Source organism: Dipteris shenzhenensis, chromosome 25 (assembly GCF_047967505.1).
Source record: "Dipteris shenzhenensis isolate YYH24624 ecotype China chromosome 25, Dip_SZ_1.0, whole genome shotgun sequence".
In the NCBI taxonomy this organism is placed as follows: Eukaryota; Viridiplantae; Streptophyta; class Polypodiopsida; order Gleicheniales; family Dipteridaceae; genus Dipteris; species Dipteris shenzhenensis.
Genome location: NC_141620.1, coordinates 7,087,516 through 7,113,864, shown reverse-complemented (window position 1 = coordinate 7,113,864; position 26,349 = coordinate 7,087,516). Strand labels below are relative to the sequence as shown.

General features: G+C 45.0%; 1 protein-coding gene across 5 annotated transcripts in view; it reads right to left on the bottom strand.

The window, feature by feature from the left end:
• The window catches only part of GALAK (galacturonic acid kinase), a 210,749-nt gene that overhangs the window by 160,181 nt on the left and 24,219 nt on the right, over positions 1 to 26,349 (bottom strand). For 4 of the 5 annotated variants that reach the window (XM_087396315.1, XM_087396313.1, XM_087396317.1 and 1 more), the window contains exon 2: positions 23,757 to 23,870. The exons of the other annotated variant lie outside the window; for it this stretch is intronic. In XM_087396315.1, the coding sequence (XP_087252441.1) occupies positions 23,757 to 23,870 (114 nt within the window). The remainder of the gene's footprint in view (positions 1 to 23,756; positions 23,871 to 26,349) is intronic. 5 annotated transcript variants of the gene reach the window in all.

Here is a 26,349-nt window from a genome sequence, read left to right as displayed (position 1 = left end):
CCGTCTGCTGCCATGACCTGCCTCGCCTAGCTTCCCTCCCTAGCCTCTCCACCTCCAACCCCTTTGATTACATCCATCCCCTTTGTCGTCCTTAGACTCCTCTCTTGTCTCTCAACCCGTACAACAGTATGGGCTGTTTTACAGCCTGCCCTCTTTACCCCTCCTATCCGTACACACTATACAACGACCGTACGGTCTGTGTGGGCGTTCATGTAGTCTTGTGCGGCTGTCCTCTCTCCCAACCCTCCCTTCCCCCATTTCCCTCCCTCCTTCCTTAGCCCTTAGCCTCTCCTTTAGCTTCCTCACATTGTGCAGCCACGGATTTCATTTTCAGTCTCCCAGTCAGCCCTCCATATTAGATTGGCAAATGGCTTCATGTTCAGTCAATCCCTCTTCCACCTCCCCGGCTGTGACAACAAGTCTACCAGTTGCAGCAGCTCAAGAAGGATGTTGAAGTCGTGAGTGCCACTACTCTCTTTGCCGACATCCATGACTCTTACCTTTCAAAGCCAAGCTAGAGATTGGATGTTGGCAGCTCTTCCCCATAATCCTTCATTGCATATTCAACACATTCAACTCCTGGGGCAGGTTTTTTCTAGGTGTTCTTTGTTTCATTTGAGACTGCCTCTTCTGTTTTGGCAGCTAGTCATCCTCACACCTCCAGAAAAAAATTCCATGCTCATTTTTTTCCAGATTTCGAACTAAGGGATGAGCTAACAGTAGAGCCAGCTAGGTTGCTTGTTCAACTACAGGTTCCACGCATGTGCATCAATTTTGTGCCCTTGACCCCCAACCTATCTGAACCACTGGATTGGGTGGGGGGTTTTCCTAGTCCCAAGCTTTACACTAGAAAAGAGAAGGGGGAGCTTAATCGAGCAAGGGTGGGTTGCGCTAACAAAGGAGCGGACTAGGCTAGGCTGGGCTGTGCTGAGCAGGGAGCACAACTAAGCAAGGAGGAGCAAGCTAGGCTGAGGTGTGTGTGAGAGAGAGAGAGAGAGAAAAGAAAGAAAGAAAGAAAGGTGTATTAACGACTGGAATACGCCTCGCGGGCCCATGAGACAAAGTGCACATCCAAAAGGTGCCTCATACAAGCCACTGAGGGCTGAAGCAAAGGGTTCACTAAGACCCTTGCTGAAAACTGAAAACTGAAGTGCTAAACTAGTGAAGTAATAGTAGAGTGTCAGGTGCTCAGGGCTAGCACTCCTAGTACATGCTCACGTTCCACATATCCAGGTAACTTAGTGGCAATCTGATGAGATGTGAGAATCTCGTATCTGTGGTTGTCGAGCTGTCTCGGGACATGGGGGAGGGATCTCCCCGATCTATGGATCCGGCGGGCTACGTCAAGGGTGATGCCTCGTCTTTGGCGGTCGCCTTTGAGAAGGGCTGGGATGGACCAGACCTCAATCGTGCGTGCTCTGGTCTCTCTCTGTGTCGCACGTGGAGTGTGTGTCCCTCGTCTGGCAGCATCCTGGTGGACACTCCTACTGCTGATCCATGATGCTCTCATCTCATCAAGCTCCTCTCCCTCAACCACACCGGCAGCTAACTCCGATGCATAAAAGTTTATAACAAAAGTCTGTGATCTGTCGACAGTGACCTGTGGCATGAGTCCATGCTGCTCTTTTGCCTATCGCATCAGTGTCTCTCCATCGACGCATCTTAAGCAAGAAGAGCCCAACACACACCTGATCGTGAAAATGTATTAGCCGTGTGAGTGGACCAAATCCATGTCCCTCCTAAAAGAGGCAGTGATATCGTCCCCACTAGGCAGACACATAGAAAATGCTCCTCCATCTCGATCTCCTCCATCTGGCATAGTGTGCAAGTCCTCTGCTCTCTGGGTATGCCTACAGCTCTCCCTACCTCAATCTGCAGCTAATGTGATGAGACTCGTAGTAGCTGACCAATGGCGATCTTCAGTGCATGTGAGACTCTCCTATCCTCAAGATACTGAGGTTTGATGACAAGACCATGCTCTGAGATCCTCAAGAAGTGATCATGGTAGAATTGGATCTTGGTGGAGAACTCCTCTCCCCCCAAGCTCTATACGGTTGGAGGAGGTCTAACATCTGATACGGTTGATCTCATCTCGTGGGATCATCTCAGGTGGTGCGTCCAGTAAAAGGGGGGAAGTTTGTCCATCTCAATGCCGTGACTACCAAACCACATGGATATCTGTGCGTACCATGTCGTATCAACACCACTCTCTGCTAGTCACCTGGAGGACTCTAATGCTAACCTCGGTAGTCTCAACTGGGGTAAGGACCAAACTCTATGGAGGAATGTCACTGTCTAAAAGATGGCATCAACCTGGAGAGGGGTCTGGTGAACTCTGCCTGTATAATCTGATGGGGGACTAAGGGTTTACTCCGAATCATCATGGATCCCATGGTCACTTGTAGCCTCTCAAATCTCTTCCACTCAGTCACTGAAATATCACTCCCCTAGAAAGGTGCTGCGTGCATGGCAGTCGGTCTCACCAACGTGTCAAAGAGCCAACCCTTCGTCGAGGGGTTCCTGGAATTGTGCCAGAAAGCATCGTCGGGCCAGAGCACCCCATCCTTGTATGAGTGGCGTTGTACCCGCATGGATCATCGTGAAACATGCTCCAGTGAACACTATCACCAAATATGTGTAGGACTACACTATCTCTAGAAGCTCGCCACGGTATGTGAAACTATGGTGACGGGACACTGCTCGCGAGGTGTTGAAGATCATAACCTTGGTCTTCCCAAGGTTAACTGTCAAGTCTCTCTCCCTGCACAACATCTCCAAAGCCTCTGGATGTTTCTCCAATCCCTCTCCTGAGAATGATATAACGACTATGTCATCAGCATACATCAATATCTCCACCATCAGCTCAGCCAAGAGCGAACCCTCTCCACCTAGTCGATCGACAAAAGAAGTGATCTCGTCGATATAGAGCCCAAAAAGAGTCGATGATCGGGGTCAGCCTTGCTTTACTCCGATAGTGCTCTCAACGCAGTCTGATAGGCCTCCTGGGGCATGTACCCTCCCTCTGACACTCATATAGACTCATGACCCCCCAAATCATGAACTCTGGGAGCTATAGCTCCTGTGACCTCCTGATCAGGTGAGAGCGTGGGACGGTATGAAATGCCTTACGAAAGTCTACGAAGCAAGTGTAGACTTTCTGATGCCTGGACTTCGCCTCTAGCCTTCATGTTGAAAATATGATCCACGGTGGAGTGTTGTCTCCGAAATCCTGCCTGCCCAAGTGCCCGCCGCCCGTGACCCTCTGTGTGGCTGCTGATCTCCCTCTCTAGTACCGAGCCATATATCTTAGCCAAAGTGTGGCCAATCATAAGAGTGCGGTAGTTCCCAGTGTCCATGGGATCACCTGCCTTGTGTATCGGTACTATGGTGGTGGTGCTCCAAGTAGGTGGGAAGCCATGGCATACGGCATGGTTGAATAGTTGTGCTAAGATCGGGGTCAAGATCTCTTGCCCATGCGCAAAAGGCTCAGTGTGAAGCCCCTCATGATCTCATGATTGTCGGTTATGAAGCCCGAGAAGGGCAGCTCGTGCATTCTACGAAGTAAACAAATGACATGTGGTGGGTCTGGGCATAGAGGACATATCAAGTGGTACCTGACCTCAGACATCATATAGGGAGCAAAGCATATGTGTGCCAGACTGCGGGATCTATGATGGGAATGGGTGACTTCCCTTCTTACAAAAGCCCCCGTCCCGTAATAGGATCTCCACCGCTAAAGGAACTGATCACCTCATCCATCCTTTGCATGAGGAAAGCCCACTTCTTACGATGTGTCACGTGTTCGGTGGGCTCTCATCTCTCTGTACTCATTGTTGAACCAGGGATTTTGGGCATCTTCCCGAACATGCAAATCGTGTCGTGGGAAAGGATCTAGTGGCAACATCCTGTATCACCGATATAAGGGTGTCCGATGCATGTGCAAGGTCCATCCCATCTCCAAGTAGTATTGGAAGCTTAGAAGCCAGGTGGCTCACGTATACCGGGTCAAGAGCACAGCCAAAATGCATCTAAACGCGAGTGGGTGGTGGGGAGCCCTCCTCATGGTTGGCATGGCGACCGATATACAGAAAGTAAGATATGAGTGGTCGGCTCCAAGTGGAGGCGGCAGCGGCACAGTAAAATCATGTATCCGTGGGGAAAATACTATTGGACCGAGCAAGTAGTCTACCGTACTAGTCCCCCCTCCATGTGGAAAACATATGAGCCCACTAGATGATGGCCATTTTCGGAGACCGCTATATATGATCAAGTCATGTATAGCCCCCAGCTCGAGTAGATGTCTCCCATATGCTGTCACTGGTGCATCTGCATCTGCCGACTGCCTCACGATCCCCAACTCTGCTACATCCATCTCCGGTACTATGAGGGAATGCTCATTAAAATCTAACAGGCCCACCTGTCTGTTCCCAGTATGTGCATTGAAGTCACCAAGGAGGAGAGTGTCCCTGTGTCTGAAGGACTCTGTGATATCATCATCATGAATAGTCTCATATGGGTTGTGCACGTCTGTGGTGACCTCTTACGCATAAGATGATGTGTCTGGGGGAAAGTAACATACTGCAATAAAGGTCGGTTGTGTGTCTGGTAACTGAACACAAATCCACATGTGCCGTGCATGTTCCTCCCTTTGTATCACAGAGAGGAGTGGCCTCATATGTGATCTGAAGAGAACAGCCACACCTCCGGATCCTCGGACCCCACTGTCCCTCCTCATCGCCCTCCTATGGGCAGAGTCCCATTTGTATCCTGTCATTGTTTCAAATGGGAATGTTTCTTCACATTCACCTCCTGCTATTCAACCCTCAACAAAAGGATAGAAACCTCCAATTCATGGATGGCAAAGTCCAAGAAAAGTTATTTCTACTAGAAGACTTCCACCCCCTCGTACTTGCAATGGTGCGTCTTCCAGTGGAAACACCCCAGAGGTCAATACAGGAATTGGGATCACATGGGCTGCAGTGACAGCCAGCAGAACACTCTTCCCTGAAGAAGAGGTTGTTGCTCTGCTGTCTACACCTCAAGTGGATATTTCTTCTCAGGGGAGAAACATTAACCTTGAGATAGAAATGCAGGGTTGACATCATGAAATTTACTGTTGTACATAGTTGTTATATTACTATAAATATCTGTAAATATGACTGCTCATATCAAATGTTTTACACTCAATGTCCAGGGGCTGTGTGACAGTAGGAAATGGAAAACAGTGTGGCTGTACATCAATAGATTTCAGCCTGACATAGTGGCATTACAAGAACATAACCAACATGTCTATGCAGGAAAGACAGGACACTACTGTGGCTATGACATTTTCTATGCTGGAGAGCACTCTTTCTCAGGGATGGTCATTTTGATCAAACATGAGCTCCAACCGGTTATTGCTTTAAATGACCACAAAGGCAGATGGCTTGTTCTTCAATGCGTTATTCGACGAGAGGTGTTTGAATTTGCCTCTGTTTATGCACCCCAATCCTCTAGAGAAAGAACTGAAATTTGGGATGCCATGCAACAATATCCATAGAGATATCATGCCTTTATATGTGGGGATTTTAATAATGCTCCTCAATAGGGAGACAATACCTCCAGACATACTCACATGTTAACCCCCGAAAGGCATGCATGGTCACAATTACTGATGCATCTGGATTTGGTGGACCTTTGGAAGGAATTGCAGCCTTTGTTACCTAGATACACATTCCAACATAATGCTCTTTCTTCTTATCAGGCCCGTCTCGATCGATGGTATAGTGTAGCTCCGCAACAAAATGGGGATTTTACATGCAAAATGTGGATTGACTATGCCTTTGTGCATTCAGATCGTGCACCTCTATGGTTGCGGTTATCCTTTCATGATATGCCAGATGATAGATTGCCACAAAGGCGCCATTTGATCGTGAACAATAGCTACTTGCAACATGATGTGTTCAAGGCCATGGTTACTGAAGCATCTCACTCTCTGTCTTCTCGCAGCCATGTTCATATTGATGATGCCTGGGATTCTTTTGTTTCCAAAATGCAAGTTGTGATAAGAAGTTACGGCAAGTCTTACATGAAGACTCCGAAGGAAACTATTGCTCAGGCCAAACTTACTTGTCAGGACCTCACTGAACTCAGCCATCTTCGTTCGTTGTCCCTGCATGAGCAAACAACACTATGCCAGGCCAGACATTGTCTCCAACTCAATGATCGTAGAAAACTGGTCAAATGGGAGACTAGAGCTAGACAAAGAGCCTTTACAGATAAAGGCTGCTCTTCCAAAGAATTTTTCAAAAGCTTGCATTAGAGGAGATTAAAAACAGAAATTTGCAGGGTGCTTATGCCTGATGGATCATGGACCACCTCGAGGTCACAGCTTGCTTCTGTTTGTGTGCAACATTTTTCTTAGCAATTTGGTTCTGCAGTTCCTCCCTCACAGCAAGCTTTGGTTGCACGAAATTTGCTGTTACAACATGTTTCTCTTATTATTTCCACTACTCAAGCTTTGGAATTGGAGGAACCTTTTACTGAGAGGGAACTGTCAGATGCAGTCAAATCCTGCAGAAGATGGAAATCTCCAGGATGGGATGGTCTTACGGTTGAGTTTTTTCTAGAATATTGGCCTCTTTTGAAGCATACATTGCTGCATATGGTGAATTCTGCATGGCAAAAACAGAAAATGCCAGACGCATGGAAGAGAGGCATTGTTAAACTCCTTCCAAAAAAACAAATCTGTGAATCTTTGGCAGACTGGAGACCTATCACCCTTATGCCAGTCATTTACAAAGTCACTACAAAAATGATTGTCGATCAGCTAAAGGGGTTTCTACATGATGGGTTGCATTCTGCCCAATATGGCTTTGTCCCGCGTAGGCATATCACAGATAACATTGCTAATGCCTATGTTGGAATTGAATATGCCAAATACACGCAGCAAGATGTTTTATTATTGCAAGTTGATATTGCCAAAGCCTTTGACACGGTTAAATGGGATTTTATTTCATCGACTATGCATGCATTGGGATTTGGCACAAAAATGCAGCAAGTTATCACTTGGCTATATCAAGATAGTAAAGCTGCCTGCATACTTTCAGGGGATATTTCTACATCTTGGACTCTTGGCTGTTCTGTTAGGCAAGGATGTCCCCTAAGTGCCTTACTTTTTGCAATAGCCACTCATCCGATGCTTCAATATCTAGACCACCTTTTGGACACTGACCAGTTGCATGGTTTGGAGATTACTGGCAGTCGCAGCATGATCGCTCAAGCATATGCTGATGATTCATTCTTTACTCCAAAAAATACTCGGAGTGATCTGTCCATGATTATGCAGGCTCTTTCTACATATGCATTGGCTGCTGGTCTTCGGGTCAATTTTCAGAAATCAAAATTGTTGCCGTTGCATGAACAGGAATGGCATAGTCTTCTGTGGCCTGGGGAAATTGTCCCCGCCTCTCAATTTATTCGACATCTCGGCTATCCTCTAGGTTGGGAACTCACCCGTTCCCAACAAACTGATTGGGTGTTGACAAAGTTGAGGGCAAAACTTGAATATTGGAAACTTGCAACTTGGCCACTACATGTTCGTTTGCGAATTGCACAATCCATTTTGATAGCATACATACAGTTTTATCTGCCTCTCATTATGTTCACTAAGGCAGAGCTAAACTCCTTTATGTCAGCTATCATGGAAATTTTCTGGTGTGCTAAAAATGGCAAGAAAAGTCTCAGATTACTCTCTATGCATCGTCTCTGTTCTCCAAAGATGCACGGGGGTCTGAACATTCTCAATATTCACATGCATTTGCTTGCTCACAGAGGAAAAATGATGTTGCAGTTTATGCAAGGAGATCAGCCGTGGGCTTTAATGATCCACTCTCTCTTATCACATATTCATACTTCTGCATTTGGGCATTGAGCCCACTCCGTGGGATTTCATATTTGGCTCTATCCAAGGCAAGATCAGAGGCTGCCCTTTTGTTTCTCGCCTCCTTCTTGATTGGAAACATATCTTATCCCACTTGGAATGGCATGGCCGAGACTCTTTGTCGGGAAACTCCTTGAGGGCTGAGAATATTTATTTGTCTAAAGTATTCCACCCTTCTTTGGCCATTCAAGAACCAAGACGTTCTTACTTTCTCTCCTTCAAAGGCATCACTTATGTGGCAGATGTACTTCAGGATGATGGCACACTTTCATCCTTTTCCATGGCTGCGAGCAAATACGGTTTGGGAGCTCATTATCGTCCTCTCTGACATCGGATTTCAGCAATGCTTCAACTGTTTTTACTAGTACCTCGCATGGAACTTCAGAATAGGCTTGAGGATTGGATTTTGCGCTCTTCTTACTCTACAGCCCGTCCCTTGAAGTTCTCACATATTACACTGCCATCACTGTATAAAGTGCTATTACTTCCGCCTTGGATTTTTGACAGAGCAAATATTGTTTGGCATATGGATCGCCCACTAAAGTGGTGGAGCAAAAGGCTGCGTCTCCTTTGGCATTACAACGTCCCTCTTCGACAACAGCTTTTTCTTTGGCGAGTCCTGCTTGGCATTTTTCCATCTGGCCAGCTACTTGCACACAGACATATTGCTCCGGCTGTTTGTCACAGATGCTTACACCCCACTGAATCTGCGCTACAGTTTTTTTGGTTCTGTCCACATACTTACACCTTCATCGCTCTCATCCGACAGAGGCTTCGAGCAAGATTTCCTACTGCTACTTTTGGCAGGCTTTTCTGGTTGTTTGGTTTTCATCCACTGAGACAGGGTTTTGATTTATTTTCTATATGGGTATGTTAGAATTATAGATATAATTAAGCAGTGACCAATGTAATATAATAAGCTAGTTAGGGGCACTTTTCCCTCTTTAAGAGGTTTTTCCCCCTAACCGCAGTTCATTCACTAAATATGGTTAGTGACTACTAAGGTTTTGTCATTAGGACAAAACCTTATATTTCTTTCATTGTGTTGTACTCTTACACTCTTCTATTGCAACTAAGCTTTCAGCTTCCAAGCTTCCAGCTCTCACTCTCTCTTGCTTTCTCTCACTCACCCTCTTCTCACATTTGGTATCAGAGCAGGTTCAAGAGCTTCGGGCTCCCTGCTCCCTTCAGTTCCAGCCCTTTGCCTCCAGCTACAACCTGCTTCAACTCGTCTGTACAGTCCGTACGACTGTACGGAATCCCTACGTACAGTGCCGTACAGCTCCCGTACATATCGCCGTATCTGCGCCGCAACTCCCGTACAGATTCGCCGTACCTGCGTCGTTGCTCCCGTACAGATTCGCCGTACAGTGCCGTTGCTCTCGTACAGATTCGCCGTACAGCGCCGTTGCTCCCGTACAGATTGCTCCCGTACCTGCGCTGTCACTTCCGTACCCGCCGTGCAGTCCGTACGTACCGTACCGTACAGTCCGTACTTACCGTACCAACTGTACCTTCCGTAGATTTGCATGCAGTCCTTCAGTACCACATGTGTGGCAACAATCTGTTCATCCGTACAATTTGTACTTGCAGATCTGTATTTGCAGATTTGCACGGGTTTCCTTCAGCCACAGGTGTTCTTTGGCAGGCACATCTTGCAAAAAACCATAGTTTGGTTCAGTTGTTTGGGAGTACATTTGGGGCATTTTATATGTTGCAGGCATTGCAATCATTGTGTAGTTTTGGAGCTACATCTGGAGCAAAAATTACAGATTTTGTCTAAAATTTGGGGCTTTTACAGACAGATCTGCAGATCTAGTCTGAAATTCGGGGCTTTTGTTCAGAAATTGCAGATTTGGGACTTTTAGTAATTTTGCCCCTTTCTGGTTGCAATTTCAAGCCACAAATTGGGGCTTTTGTGTTGGGAGAGCATTTTTTGGAGTATTCAATTCATACTGCCTTTCTTGGAGTGTTTGAAGCACTTTTGGCAGATTTTGGAGAGTTTTTGATCCTTGGACAGATTTCTGACAGTGCAAGTACAGAAATCTAAGTTGCATTTACAGCCCGTGCTTGGCTGTGTTTTTTGGGAGTTGTGCATTTCATTCCCAGTAAGAGAATTCAGCTTTGTATCTGCTTTAATCTTTTTCTCAGATACGGCCCATCAAAATCAGAATGAGTTCCAGTTCGGTGGTCTTTCACAAGAAGACAAGTTGGATGGTACCAACTACTCCCTCTGGAGTTTCATGGTACGTAATATTCTGATTTCTCGAAATTTATGGGATTATGTCAATGGGGATGAGATCCGACCAGCAGATATTGCACCTGCTACCCCTCCTCAGCAAGGAAGTGGAAGAGGTCGTGCACAGGGTGCAGCTGCAGGACAAGTTGTTGGTGCAGCTACAGTCACTACTCCAAAGCAGAAGAGATGGGATTCACGGGATGCCTTAGCTTTGTCATGCATCTCTCTTTCAGTGAAAAGATCTATCATTCCGCATATCCGGTCGTGTAAGACCTCCAGAGCAGCGTGGGATATCTTGGAAAGCATGTATGCAGCTCGGAATGATGCAAGGGTATCTTTCTTGAAAAGAGAGTTGAGCAATACACATATGGAGGAGGGTGACTCCATGTCAGTCCACCTCACAAAGCTACAGGATCTCAGAGAGCAATTGTTAAACATAGATGAAATTATTCCTGATTCAGAGATGATTACAACCACTCTGAATTCTCTTCCTGAGTCTTATCTCAGCTTTCACACTTCGCTGAACTTATCATTGAGGGGGGGTGCAAATCCCCTCACTTTTCATGAGTTGATAGGACTTCTGCTTCAGGAAGAGCAGACCAGGAAAAATTTGGCTTCACGTGCAGGTGAGCAAGCCATGCTCTCAAAGTTCAAGTCAAAAACAAAGGGACAGGCAAAGACATCAGTAAATCAGCCTTCCAGTGGGTCAGGACAGCCTTCACAAAAGGCTAAAAATGATGCAAGTAAGCCCAAAAAGAAGGGTTTTTGTCACTACTGCAAAAAGCCAGGTCATCACATAGCAGAATGCAGGAAAAGGCTTGCAAAAGAAAAGAAAAACAGCTCAGGTATGGCTGTTTCAGATTCAGCCCCTCATGCATCTGACAGTGGGGATGCTGCAGCCAACTTTGTTGGACAGGATTATGCCTTTTTATCTTGCATTTCAGATTCTAGGTTGGCTGTTCCAGATGCTCGGGATAGTACAGCCTCTTGTAGTGATGATACATATGCATTTTTGACTTGCAGCTATGACTCTTCTACAAATGCATCTGCTTTCAGTGTTAATGAAACACTGAACACATGGTATTTTGACAGCGGTGCATCCAAGCACATCACTTCTAGGAAGTGTCTTTTTATTTCCTTGCATCCAACTCCCGTTGGTAAGAAAGTCACTTGTGCCAACAACTCATCATATTCAGTACGTGGCACAGGAGAGGTTGAGCTCACTGTCATTGATGGCTCAATTTTCAGACTTTCAGATGTCTTATATGTGCCTGGCATAACCAAAAATCTCCTTTCAGTGTCCACTTTGAATAGAGGGGGATTTCAGGTCATCTTTGAGGATGACAAATGTGCTGTCCGAGACAGGGAAGCTGACTATGCCTTAAGGTTATCTGGTACTCTGCTGCGTGGGCTTTTTCAGCTTGATATTTTTGAGAAAAGAGCAGCCCATGCTCTTGCAGTTTCTACCCCTACAGCTGCCATGCAAAATGCAGAATTATGGCATGCCAGATATGGCCACATGCATTACAACAGCTTGATGACACTTCAGAAGTTTTCAATGGTTGATGCATTGCCACCTCTTGAGATACCTCCTCCACATGCCTGTGAAGGGTGCATTTTAGGTAAGATGCATAGATTCCCCTTCAAGAAGGATGGTTCAGTTAAAGCTGTCCGCAAATTGCAGCTTATACACAGTGATGTTTGTGGTCCCATGAGGACTCCATCGTTGGGTGGTCATCTCTACTTCATTACATTTATTGATGACTACTCCAATTTTACTTGGGTTTATGGGCTGAAAAAGAAATCTGAAGTGTTCACGGTGTTTAAACACTTTTCAGCCATGGTTGAAAATGAAACCGGACTCAAGATATAGACATTGCGCACGGATAGAGGTGAGAAATACCTATCTGCAGAATTTGATGCTTTTCTCAAAGGCAAGGGTATTGTGCATCAGCTCACAGTCAGGCTGACCCCTCAACAAAATGGCAAAGCTGAGAGGAAAAATAGAACCCTCATGGAAATGGACAGATGTATGCTGAAAAGCAAACACATGCCTCATAAATTCTGGCTAGAGGGTTTGATGTGTGCCAATTACATTTTGAACAGGGCTCCCACTAAGGCTTTAAAAACAAAAACTCCTTTTGAGGTCTGGAATGACAGGAAGCCTTCAGTGGATCACTTCCGAGTCTTTGGATGCCTTGCTTATGCACATGTGCCAGTTGAATTTAGGCACAAATTGTCAGATAAAGCCATCAAATGCATATTTGTTGGATACAGTGCAAAAAGCAAGGGGTACCGTCTCTACAATCCTGCTACACGCAAAATCATAGTAAGTAGAGATGTGATATTTTCTGAAAATTCAGCTCACACTCAGGCTGAATTTCAAATGCCTTCGTCTTCAGAGGATGTCTTTGAGGGGTTGCTACCCATTGCTTTGGGTTCCCCTGCTGATTTTTCTGATCCAAATCAGAATTTACAGCAACCTCTAGATGCTTCAGTTCCGCCACAGGATGTCTTGCCCCCTCCACAGGCAGTGGAACAGGTGGTGCAGCAAGAAATTGCAGACATACATGCAGCAAAAACAGTCCCAAACTGGCTGTTACAGACTCTCAGGGAGAGTAAACTTGATGCTCCGTTATCTGGCAGGACTCGCAGTGCAGCAAGGCACATGGAAGGTGCTAATTCAGTGGAATCAGCATATGCAAGTACTCTCCTTGATGAGGAGGAGCCTGCCACATTTGAAGAGGCAAAGGATAATGTGCATTGGATGAATGCCATGCACGATGAGTTGCAGTCCATTGCAAAAAATCAGACTTGGGATGTTGTGGACTTGCCACAGGGTAAACATGCCATTGGCACACGATGGGTATTCAAAGTCAAATGGAAGCCAGATGGCTCCATTGACAAATATAAAGCCAGGCTGGTTGCTAAAGGCTATGCTAAGAAAAAGGGCATAGATTATGAGGAGACATTCGCTCCTACATCCCGGATGACCACCATCCGATCAGTAATTGCAATGGCTGCACATTTTGAGTGGAATGTTCATCAGTTGGACATAAAAACAGCCTTCTTAAATGGGGACTTGCAAATGAGCTCCCTTTTCTTTGGTGTTGTATCTTTCTTTAGTACATCTTTCCATGGAAGCATATCTGCTTTCCCCTTCGTGATTTGTTGTATGAACTCAGCATGTCTCCCTTGTACCGTTGTTTGCAAAGCTGCCATTTCCTTTTTGAGCTGTTCATTCTCTAATTTCAGCACATCAATGATCTTGCATCCTTCCTCTGACATCCCCTTTGCATTTTTGAGCTATTGCATTTGTTCTTTAATGGTGTTCAGCTCCTCATTTAAAGGTGGCTGAAACTCCCCTTCCTCCCAAAGTGCACTTGCCTTCAATTTGTCATTCTCATCTTGAAGGGCAGCAACACGGGCTCCCAATGTCTCAATTTTAGAGGTCAAACTACTGATTTTTTCACCTAGAACACGAGTCATGTCCCGCAGCATTTTACCTTTTTCACATGTCCATTTGGTTTGCATCTACTCTTGCCATTTCTTCATTTCATCTTGCATTTGGGCTCGGAGGTTTGAGAGCTCATCTTCTCTAGTCTCTCTCAGCTTCTTGCATAGGCATTCAATTTCTGTGTCTTGCATACATATTTCCTTGAGTGTTGATATGAAAGCCTTGGCACTCAGGTCTTCTTTTTTCTCTGCCTTCGTCCAGATGAGGCTATACTTCCAATCCTTCTCACCCCTTGTTTTTGTAGGCCATCTCATGGGCTATCCATAGATGCCACTTATACCTTGGTATGAGCCTTGTAGGCCTAGTTATAGTCAGTTAGGACTATTGGTACAGTTAATTTAAGTACCATCTAGGTCAGTTAGGACACTTAGTCCAGTTACGGCAGTTAGCCCTAGGGTTTTGTTATGTTGGCTCTCCCTTGAGCCTTCACACTTCAGTTTTGCAGCAATCTATTACAGCATCTCGTCTTTCTCCTTTGTGCTACCATTTTCGAGCTTCCATTGCTTCCAACACCCAACAGTGGTATCAGGGCAGGTCGGGAATCCATTCCCTCAGCCATTGACAGCTTTCCCCCGCTGTTTGGCAGCCTCTTGAGCCCTCATTCCTGCTGGACTTGCTGGTTTTCACACTCCCACGAGTGTTTGAGACCTTTCCAAGCACTTCTGTCGCGAAAGACTTCATTCTGACACGAAAAGATTGCATTTTGGAGCAGCTACAGCGAAGGGAGGCACATTCGGAGCATTTTCCTGCAGTTTTTCTTCGCACGTGTGAATCTGTACAATTGTACAGAACTGTCAAAACTGCATTAAATGCAGTACAAAGCACGTACAGGCTGTACGGACCTGTTGCACCTGCATTTAAAGCTGTACGGACCTGGTGCACCTGCATTTAAAGCTGTACGGCCTGTGTACAGACCTGACAGCTGCATTTATTGCAGTACAGACTGCGTCAGCAAGCATTAATTGCAGTCTAGAGCTGCCTCAGGGTGCGTGCCAGGTAGATTGAAGCTTTCTCAACATTTCGGAGCTGCCTCGAGCTGCGTGCCAGCATTTTGGAGCTGCCTCGAGCTGCGTGCTGGCGTTTGGAGCTATTTGGAGCGTGCTGAATTGATCCGGAGACTTCTCTTTGAGCCCTTCCCTCCTCATTTGGCATCCCTTTGCCTCGGGCTGCGAGTTCCCTTCCATTGGATCTCTTTCTCCATTTCTACGTGCTCTCCTCCTCGTGGGAGCACTACTTTTGCTGTAATTCTCATTTCCAGACCTCATTTGCTCGCTTTTAGAGCCTATTACTGCTGTCCTTGCAGGATTTATCATTGGGTAAGCCGTTGTTGCATTGGCTCTTTCCAATTTCTGCTTCATTTGCATTTTGGAAAGGCCTTGTGTGTCCTTGGAAGGCCTCGTGTTGCCTTTGGGGATTTTTCTTGCAACAGGTACACCTTGGGACAGCAGAGTCTTTTGCAGGCATAAGCTTTGAAGCTTGGGCAGATTTTTGATACTTGATTCTGAGAGGTTGCCTTTCTCTCATTTGCTTTGCCAGTTGGTGTATTTGTCTTGTATTTCAGCACCATGTCTGGTGGCAAAGATGATTTGTTTGGGCTGATTGGGGCCGATGACAAGCTTCATGGCACCAATTATCCAATGTGGTCATACATGATGAGAGTGGGCTTGGGCAGAGATGACATATTGGGTGCTGCCTGGATAGGGACATCATAGAGTGAGGTCGCATACGTGTGCCAGAAGCCTAGATTTGTGATCTCATCAATCCTATGTATGAGGAAAGCCCATCTCTTACAGCATGTCAAGCGTCGAGAGACCCGTTGTGCCTCAAGCGTCATAAGGTGTCCTGAATCCCGCTCCCGTGTGAGGTGGGATCTCGTCTCGCGACACTCATCATCAAACCATGAGTTTTGGCGCATCTTCCCAGCTAGGGGATGTGCTGTGGATCGGGGGGTAGAGAAAGAGAAAGATCTGCCGATGGCATCCTGAACCACTGATACCAGAGTGTCCGAGACATGGGCAAGGACCGCAACATCCCCAATGGAGGTCAGCAACTCATGGGACACATGGCTCATATAGACCACATGCAGGGCATAGTCAAAGTGTATTTAACAGGGGTAGGGGCCGACGTTTGGCTAATGTGGTGGTCGATATGCTGAATGCTAGATAGGAGTGATCAACACCAAGCAAAGGACAGGGATAGTGAGATCGTGTACGTGTGATGCAAAGGCTAGGGAGCCCATCAGGTAATCAACTGTGCTCGTTCCCCCTTCCTTGATGCATAGAAGTTGAGGAAAAGCTCGCTGCCCTGATTCATAAACTGGACATTATTTCCTTGACCGTTGAAACCAGCACCAAGGCCAAAAGCAAACTGTGGCATGGGAACATCCTCTGCATGATGCATAACTGACGACATATCACCAGGCTGCTGCCCGTGAGTTTTCTTCTTTTTCTTCTTAGGCTTTAAGGAACTCCGCAAACTGTGCATCCTAAGTGGGCTGAGCTAGAGTTCCCACAGCACTTACCAGCTGTGCTTTAAACATGGCATCCGCATGCACTCCCACCCATGCATGCACCTACTAAACATGTTTGTGAGGGCTGCTTATTGGGCAAAATGCACAGGTATCTCATCTCCAAAGGATGGGGCTGTTGGTGCATCCAAAAAGTTGCATCTCGTACATATTGATGTATGCGGGCTGAGGCGGACAGCTACTTTTACTTTTCCACATTCGTGGATGATTGCACCAGGTTTACATGGATTTATGGAACGAAATCCAAGTCAAATGTTTTCTCATGTTTTAGATATTTTCTTGCCATGGCTGAAAATGAAAGCGGGAATAAACTCTTGACTCTCCACACTGAAAAGGGGGGTGAGTACATGAAAGGGGCAAAGGACATCCTCAAGTGGACACTCACACAAGCGCAACAGACATATCCTCTCTCTTCAACGTGGGGAGAGAGACCACTATGACGATAGCACTTGTCAGATAGAAGGCCACATTGCAAAGAGTACATAGGAGGAGGGATGGACCCAAACAGGCCGAGCGATTGTAGCGTTCTATCACTAATTTTCTCTCTTGACAATAGCCCTTGCCAAATCCTGAGCCAATGTTAGATGAGCTCCTCTTGTCTCACCTAAGTCACCCAATTGTGTTGATCCCACAAACACCATTCACAGGTCCAACCACTCAAGCACGAGTGACCGATTGATAGACAGCCAGGGGATTCTCCTTGGTGTTTGCCTCCCCCACTAGGGGTTTCTCTCGCAACGACAGCGCAATGTATTACTTTTATTTCTCATCTCACAGGCATCAGCCGTTGGGTAGGGGTGCCCATTTTAGTGACCCCCACCCTTATCTTTCATCGTGTGTGGCTTCTTTTCAGTCTCATAGAGCCTTGGCTCTTTCGTAGACATTAATAAACTTTCTTTCTTTCTCCTTGAACCCCTTTGATAAGCACCTGGCTGTGGGCTGATCTGTGCAAAGAGGGAACCCCTCTAATCCAAGCATGTGAAAAAACAAAACCTCCAAGAAACCTAGTGTACTCCATCATAAGCTTCCTTGAAATCCAAGAGTAGGATGGCCAAATCCTAGCTGCTATGCATAGTCCACTCCCAAGCCTCCCAAACGGAAAACATTGAAAGAAAACACGAATGGGAGGCCTACCACACTGCAATGCCCTCCACACACAGGTAGGAATAGATGCATACACACAGACACACACACTTTGTTTTTGGTGAAATCTATTTGTCTTTATATTACAAGAAATGGTCCCCAAGAAAGGAACATGTGATTACAACATCGAAAGACACACACTTTTTTTAAGTGAAAGCACATTACTATATTATTAACATGAAATCAATGTACATGACATTAGACTCTCAAAAAGAGCCCAATGGAAGAACTCAAAAACAGTCAGAAAACACTTCAAGGCTAGTAGCATCCAAGTCCCTTGCAGCATAACTATCATATAAGGATTGCTTGAGGGACATTCTGAAGAAAACATATGCCTGAGGAAACTGTTGACCCATCCTAGAATGCAATCTCTGTGTCCAAATGGTCCATAGTACCCAAAAGCGAGTCCAGTGAAAGAAGAGGAGGAATGGAGACATCTGAGATGAGAGGCATCCAAACATCCAGAAGAGTTTCCCAAATCTGATAGAGGGAAACCGAAGCCGCAGCAAATGAGAAACATGAGTGATCAATATGCGAGAGTGCGGACAAGACCATAATAGATGAGGAACTGTCTCGCGGTGATGAGAGCAACGGGGGCAGGAAGGGGAAGCAATGCGACGTGCTGCCAATTTCACCCTAATGGAAAAAGCTCCCACTATACATCTCCAAAAGAAAAGCCTTTGTTTCAATGGCAATTTGGCTTTCCAGATTTTCATGAGTCGTGATTGCCACCAAGATAAAGGCCTATCCAAATTCCAAAGAGTGTTGGCATGCTTATCATTCCATGGCGGTGGAAGAAGAAATCTGTAGACCTTCGAGGAGGCTAGATTATGCATTGAAAGCGAATGGGTAGCAGGAGGTAAGGAAGTCAAATTCCAGTCCAGTAATCTGTCCTGTACAAACAGTGGAGGAACCGGAACAAATGGCTGCAACATAGTTGAAAGTATTCTCCAAATGGACCTATGATGCAGACCCAAGGAGAATGTCCTGCAAGCTTGTGGAAATGAGAGCATATAACCTTGTTGATTCACAACATCTCCAACAAATCTTATGCCCAATTTCATAAGATTGTATGCTTTAATAGGTGCCTGTAAAGCGAGAGGCGATTCAAACACCTTGCTCCAATGGATGCTTTCCAAGCGAAAAGAATTACCATGATGAGAGGAAGCACCTGTCCATTTAGCATAAGAGAGAATTCTCTTCCAATCATGAATAAAAGCAGTAGAAATAGGACAACCAGGAATTTTCCCCTGAAATGTGGTCATGACTGCTTTCCAGTGATCTGTAATCCAATGCCCATATGCATGGGATGTCATGTTTCAACTTTCCACACATAGCTGCTAACATAATAGCCCATGGCTGTTTTTGCTGAAAAAAATCAGCAATCATAGTGCTCTTTCTTGCCAACATATGAACCTGAAGATTGAGAATATTCAGGCCCCCATGAGTCTTGGGTGAACATATAGACTGCATAGGTAGTAGTCGCAAAGACTTTTTATGAGATTTGCTTTTCCAAAATATCTCCATAGCCTGGGACATATAGGAAGCCAAATGCTTAAAAGACCAGGGAAGAAGAGGCAAATAAAATTGCACATATGCCATAATGATGGACTGTACTATCCGAAGTCGAACATGTAGAGGCCAAGTGGACAAATGCCAGTATTCCAGCTTCTTGTTAATCTTTTGAAGCACCCATTTGAGCTGTTGTTGCGGGGTAATATTCCAGCCAATGGGGTATCCTAGATGCCTCACAATAGTATGGGAAGAGATAATGTGGCCTGGCCAGAGAAGTGCATGCCAATCAGCTTCTTTCAATGCTAGAAGTTTTGATTTCTGAAAGTTGATATGCAGTCCAGCAGCTATGCCGAAGTCATTCAGTGTATGCATCAAATGAGAAAGGTCACTTTGAGAATTCTTGGGCATAAAGTATGAATCATCAGCATATGCATGTGCAAGAAATGACTGTGCCCCTGGAATTTGCAAGCCATGAAGCTGTCCTGTATCTGCAAGATGGTCCATATGCAACAGTAACGGATGGGTAGCAATGGCATACAGTAAGGAACTAAGAGGGCAACCCTGTCTCACTGAGCGGGTCATAGTCCAAGTTCTTGACAACCCACCACCAAGCCCATGTAACTCCGTCCATAATCTTGAATAACAGCTTGCAAGCGATGAGCAAGACTGATCCAAGCAAAATCCATGTCCTCCTGAGCATGTAAGAGGAGGGGGCGGACAGCCACTCTCACCATGTTCTGAAATTGTTGATGAAGCAAATAAGCACTATTAACATGGAGCAGGCGACGACCAAAAAAAGGCATATCATCTGTCAAACGTGCTATAGATAATGTCAAGCATACTCGAAAGTGATCAGATAGCAACAGGGAATGATCGACCCATAGTGCACATGTAAAATCAGCATACTGCTGAGCATGCAGCAAAAACCATCTGTCAAGTCGAGCCCAGTAATGAGTAAAGGCATTGTGATGATATGTATAACCCATATCTCTGTCCCTTGTTGAGAGCCATAGATCTTCTGCATGCAGGAATGAGAGCATATCTTCCCAATGTCGAAGCTCAGTGGGGATCATGTGAGAACGATGAGTGGTATTGTCTTGAATGGTATCAAAAGCCACACACACAAACACACATGTGAATTTCTAGAATATAAATGCCAACAGCTGCTAGGATGAAAGCATACAGCAAACCATAACTCAAGAGGTGTGAAGGTGAGGAGAAAGAATCTTTCTAATGGCTTTTCTTAGAAGCCAGGGCTTCATCCCCATCCTATGTGGAACACTGATGCAGTGTGCCCAATAAGAATGCATCAAACATATGCTGCATCTAATTGGCTACCCTAGAGTGAGTGAGATGGTGAGAAAATGTTTGTGTGCCACATGGCAAGGCCACAAGAGATCGACCAATAGAATGGTGCCATGTGGCAGCCATACTCTTCATCCATGATGGACGTATGTGTGGGCTTGCCACATCATGTGGCCCCTTGAAAATCTCTAAACCCTATCTATGGCATTACGTCGTGGATGTCCTATCCTAGGACCTAAGGTGTATCTACCTCTCTTTTTGACTTCTTATTAATCCTAACCCAAAATTACCCCATCGGTAATTTAGTAAACTAAGTCCATAGTTCAGCATTTTTTCCAACACTCCCTCTTGATGAATAATCGATAAGGCTTCACACCCATCGGGTTGCAAAACTCTCTTGCTTGATTCTAGCAAGAGGCATGGTTAGAATATCAGCCACATCATCTATTGTCGAGCAGTAGATAAGCTTAATTTGATTGCAAGGAAGTATAAGCTTAATTTGACTGCAAGGAAGTATGCGGCTCAAAGAGAGTGCGAATAACTAGGAAATGATCAGATGTGGAGACACATGGGGCAAATCCAACAATGCAACCTCTGTCCAAGATCCAATCATCAACATAAAATCTGTCTTGTATCAAACCAACAATCTACCTCTAATTGAAAAATTAATGTATCCCAAGCAGCTCTCCTCAAAGGATGAATGCCTCCTTTCCTAACTCCTCTTTTATCATTGAGCATCTCCAACATATAGAAGTCACTCCTAATGATCCAAGAATCTACCTCTAGACTCCAAGACAGTAGTTTCTTTCAACACCAAATATGCTCTCCCGCATATAAATCAAGAAAATTGATTCTTTTGCTCCTCAATCAAAAGCATAACCCACTGAGCTCTCAAGGGGATAATAACACCATGTCTCGAAATGCAAGTCCCTCCTCTAGTATCAATCACATCCAAACCAAAACATCCAATAAGAAAGGAGTTTATCAAATCTCCTGCAAACTATATCATCCAATTTATGTTCCTGTAAAAAAAGGTGGTCAATGGTGCCCACCTATAAAAAATGCAAGTCCCACGGAAATGTAGCTGTGTACAGATCAACTATCTACAGTGACATGAGGGACACACCCTAGACCACCTTGAGTGTTCCAACTAACAACCCACATCTATGGGTTGCATAAGGCTACCCTAGACCACCCTGAGTATTCCAACTAACAGCCCTCATCTATGGGTCGAATAAGACTAGAATTGCTTCCCGAACCTAGTGGTGGAAGCACATGCCCCTAGTACCCAGTCTCTTGGGGTATGGGATGAAAACTCCACGAGAGATGAAAGATCAACCTATTGAAGACCTCCAGTGAGTGGAGAACTGGCAGGTGAAGACCATGGGCTTGTCTATTAGCAAAGGTGAAAGGAACAAACTCTGTAACAAAGTCTCCACAATCAGCTAAAAGAGTGAATGCATTACTTTGCACAATTTGAAAAGAGGCGTCCATCCTCTCATGAGCCTAATCAGAGTGAACAAAGTGTCAACCCAATTGGAAAGCCCTGCACTCAGCCGTCCTCTGACCATAGAAATGACCTAAGCAAAGAGTGGAGAGAGGGATTGAGGTTTTGTGTGTGTTGGCTCTAGAATTGCAAGCCTAGCATCTCATACTAGTACCTATCTCTAACAACAAGGCACATAAGTTAAAGGAGGATCTTGCTAAGCGTTGACCTAAAGAGGAGAAACCTTTCTCTCTTCCTCTTAGGGCGCCTTTTCTTCTTTGGGCATCTTTGGCAAAATGCCCAAAGAATCTACAAATTTGGCACTAATGCTAGCATCACGCAACCTCAATCATCTACCTCAACACAGAATCATCTAGACACTGAAGCATAATATAGTCACTACTAATGTTAGGGTCAATGCCAATGACCCTAAAATGAGGCACTCCATGCATCCTGATTACCTCTACTACTGAAGTAGGCAGTGTAGGAAGGTGGCTCCAATGGTGGGAAGAAAATGGTGGTAAACCTAAGGATGTCCAAGCAACTAAATGAAAAGAGAGGTAACCTTCCTATCTTCCTCCACCAAGTCAAATCCCAAGGTGAAGGGATGGCTATAATATGGCCATAAGCATTAGTAAATCAATTGCATGAAGGTCAGATTTCTTTCACGAAGTTTTTTTCTAAGGGGGGATTCTTTTTTATGAGTTTTTCTACAACGAGTTTGAGAGTTTTTTTAACTTTTGGAGAGTCATACATCATAGGTGATAGCAAGCAAAACCTTCAAAATCATGATCCAAGTAGTCTAATTCATTGAAATGTTCAAACAAAGTCCATGCTCTTCCATAGTACATTGCGATCCATTTCTTTGATCCATAAACATAATAATTTTGGGGACTAGAGGGTTCTAACAAATACATTCCAAAAAAGCTTAGGGATAGAGACCTAGCAGCCAAAGTATGCTAAGACAATCTCTAAGGAATCAAAAACCACCTGGAAGAAACATTTGCCCAAAGGTTGAACATCTGACAGGTGTGTGGACGTTAGGAGGAAGGGATGCAAGCATCCATTGCTAGCCTAAGATCTAGAAGAGTAAGACCCCATGTATGCGTGCAAAAAAAGCATGCTCTAGTTTGACCTCTTTTTTGAGCTGCTGCGATTCGTCTTCAGAGAAAATGCATGCTCTTGCAGCTGGTCAAGAGGGGGGGGGGGTGTGACTGAAGATGACGCCATCACCAATTAAAAAGGGTGGAAGGCTGAGTTAAACCATGAAAGCTAACTTCGTTACCTGCAGCCTTCTAGAGAAAGCTAAAGAAATTAGCGGAAGGACAAAGGCTACAAATGAGGAAGGATGGATGAGGTGGGGATCACAAGGAAGGAGGAAATGATCGCGAGGTAGTGACGCTCCCGGAGAGATGGATGAGGCAAAGGGGAAGAAACGATCGTAAGGTAGTGAGGCTGCAGGAAGGGAAGAGAGGGCGAAAGGCTGGCAGGCTGCACGGCATTTTATTTGATTTTTTATTGAGCAAGACTAGGTGGACAGGGAAATGGCTAATTAAGGTCTTTGACTCTTCAACTCTCAAACCATAAATATTGTTCTAGAATGTTTAGCAAGCATATTTAGGCACCATGTTGTATGCCTGTTTTATATGAAATTCTGCGATTGGAATTTTTAAGTACAACACTCAATAATTAAAGTTTTAATATGCTCAAAGTTAGTTTTGTGAAAAAATCGATGCATATTTCTGTAAGACTCCTTTGTGCAAGAGCTAGCAGCGCTTGATTAAGCTTTACTCATCTTCTAACCAGCTGAAGTGGCAGACTAAGCCCTTATTTTCTAGACATGTCCCAGTTCCTCCATCACATAGATACACATATTGTGCTGGTGTGATGGTACAAAAATATGGAAGACATTAGTAACAATAAACGCAAGAGATGCATTTTACAAAAGAATATTTTACTTGCAGACATCTTGCACACCTGGTGATCTCTGTGTGCACCAATTAGGCATACCCAATAAGGAGACACAACTATCTTCACACAGAAACAGAAGAGATCTATTTTATGAAAAAACTATTTTACTTGCAGATATCTTGCACAGCACACCTGGTGATCTATGTGTGCACCAAGTGGGCATACTCGGTAAGGAGACACAACTATCTTCACATCATCTTTGCTGCTGTTGGCCATTTCTGCCACTGTCATTCTCACATCATCCATCTAGGAAAAGAACAAAGAAATAAGCTGGCCATGTTCCAGACTAAAACAGTGCTTGCAACCCAAATCAACAACATGCATATATATATATAATAGCATGTGTCACATTTCAGCATAAAGCGAGTAGTGTATGTATCTACACGTACATCTTCTAGAGACTAAAATAGTAATAGTGTGTAGCACATTTGATTGAGCATAAAGCAAGTAGTGTATGCACGTGTACAAAAGACTAGCTAATGTTCAGGGTCATTCCCAAGACATACACAAAAGCACTCATGCACATACATATACAAGGACAAAAATGAACATGTGCACATGCCCACACACACACACATGCATAAAACAAGAAATTACTCTATCCTATACATCAACAATGAGGGGAAAATGAAGAATATAATAGGCGAGAAAGAAAGCAAGAATGAAAGTCTATTAATGTCCACGGGAGACCAACAGGTCTCTAAAACCTAGTTAATAGATCCATTCAGGGAGGGCACATGGCACCTCCCAAGGAGTTTTTACCTAGATGAATCCAAAAACATTCCCAAACTCATCCTCTAAAAACACAAGGAGTGCATAAAGTGACTCCGATTATTATAAGATACCTACATTGTACTTTAAAAAAGAGATAATAAGCGGCCATACATTAGTTTAAGACTGAGGGTCTTTTGCTTTGGATTTGAATTCCTTGATGATGAAGGCCATGCCCTCATGACATACTGCCCGTTTTCCATCCTTCCTAGCACCCTTGGCCTCGGCTACTTCCAATGCCTTTTGGTTTAGTTGCACTCGTGAGACTCGGGGACCACCAATGGGCCAGCTAAGGTCCCCTCATCGGTATGTTCTTGCATAGGGAGATTACAGAAGGAATAAAATTACATTCCTAACTTAGAAAGTACATGCATACTCAATCAAACTCTCTTTTGAAAACAAAAGAAAACAGGCTCCCGCTTTTTGCTGTCAACTTATGTTCAATCATTCTAAACATGTCTAAGGCTGATACACCATAGATAAAAGATTCCATATCGAAGATTGTGCCTACTTTTTTTCTTTCTTTCTTAAATTATACTTCTTGTGTATTAGTAAAGTGATCAAATTACTACATTGAGTGATAAAAGACTCCTTAGTTGTACAAAGGCGGGAAAATCATCTTTGGGCGAGACATTATGCACAAGTATGATTTGTCTCATCCCGAAAGGGAGAGACAAGACAGTCCTACGTAATTGGAGACCCATTACACTTCTAGGGACAGCCTACAAGATCCTAGCGAAGACCTTGGCTCTTCGCTTAAAGCCTATGCTGCCAGATATCATCAGAGCTACTCAGACAGGATTTGTCCAAGATCGGAGTATCTTGGATAACATCTTCACTTTTTGGGAGGCCACTCACTGGGCGAAGGAGAGTCAGCAGGAGATTGCAGTTCTCCTTCTCAATTTTGAGAAGGCTTATGATAGGGTGGACTGGGGTTTCTTGGAGGGCACTATGAGGAGGCTAGGCTTCAGTGATAGATGGATTTTATGGGTCTCCTCACTTTACTCTCACTCCTCTAGCAGGATGGTGGTCTGTGGAGGCAAAGGACCGGCTTTTCAGCTATCCAGATCGGTACGACAGGGATGCCCGCTTGCACCTTACCTTTTCCTTTTCGTAGCAGAGGCTATGGGATACTTTATGCAAGCTACTAGTCATGGCACTTTGGGCCTTCATCTGCCTATCCGGCAAGAGCAGGAGCTTCTGGACACTGAGTTTGCTGATGACACGGCACTGACAGTCAGAGGAGATGCATATAGTCTTGCTATTGCTGCGGATTCAATCGACAAGTTCTGCCTAACCTCAGGGGGACTTGTCAATTGGAACAAATCAAAAGGCATCTGGACTGGAGCTCAGCAGGATACCCCACCATGGGGAGGAGACAGAGGCTTTGTATGGATACCCAGAGGCACCTCCACGAGATATCTAGGCTTCCAGGTTGGCATTGAGGTGTCCCCGACACAACAGTTTGCCCCAGTTCTTGAGAGTATCCGGAGAAAGCTAGCCTACTGGAGTACGGCTAGACTTTCTTTGGCCGGAAGAGCGCTGGTACTCAACCAGGTTCTACTAGCGACTATGTGGTACGTTGCGTCATGTTGGTGCTTTCATGCTGACTCGATCCGTCAGGTGAGGAGATTGCTTCGGAACTTTCTGTGGAGTGGTGGTGATGGTTCTGAGGACACTAGGGCCAGAGTTTCATGGGATACTATCACTTTACCCTTCTCGCAGGGAGGACTTGGGGTTCTTGATCCGGATATGCAAAGCAGAGCCCTTTTAGTCAAACTTCTTGTTAGAGGTTTGACTCCAGGAGATCAGCCGTGGAAGCAGTTCCTACTGCATGGGATTCACTAGTGCACCCCCAGAGCAGCAGGTCAGTGGGCAGGTAGAGTCAGTTGGATCTTCCTGACAGACCAGCATTCTCAGCCTTCCTCACCACTTGTGAAAAGGCTTATTCAGA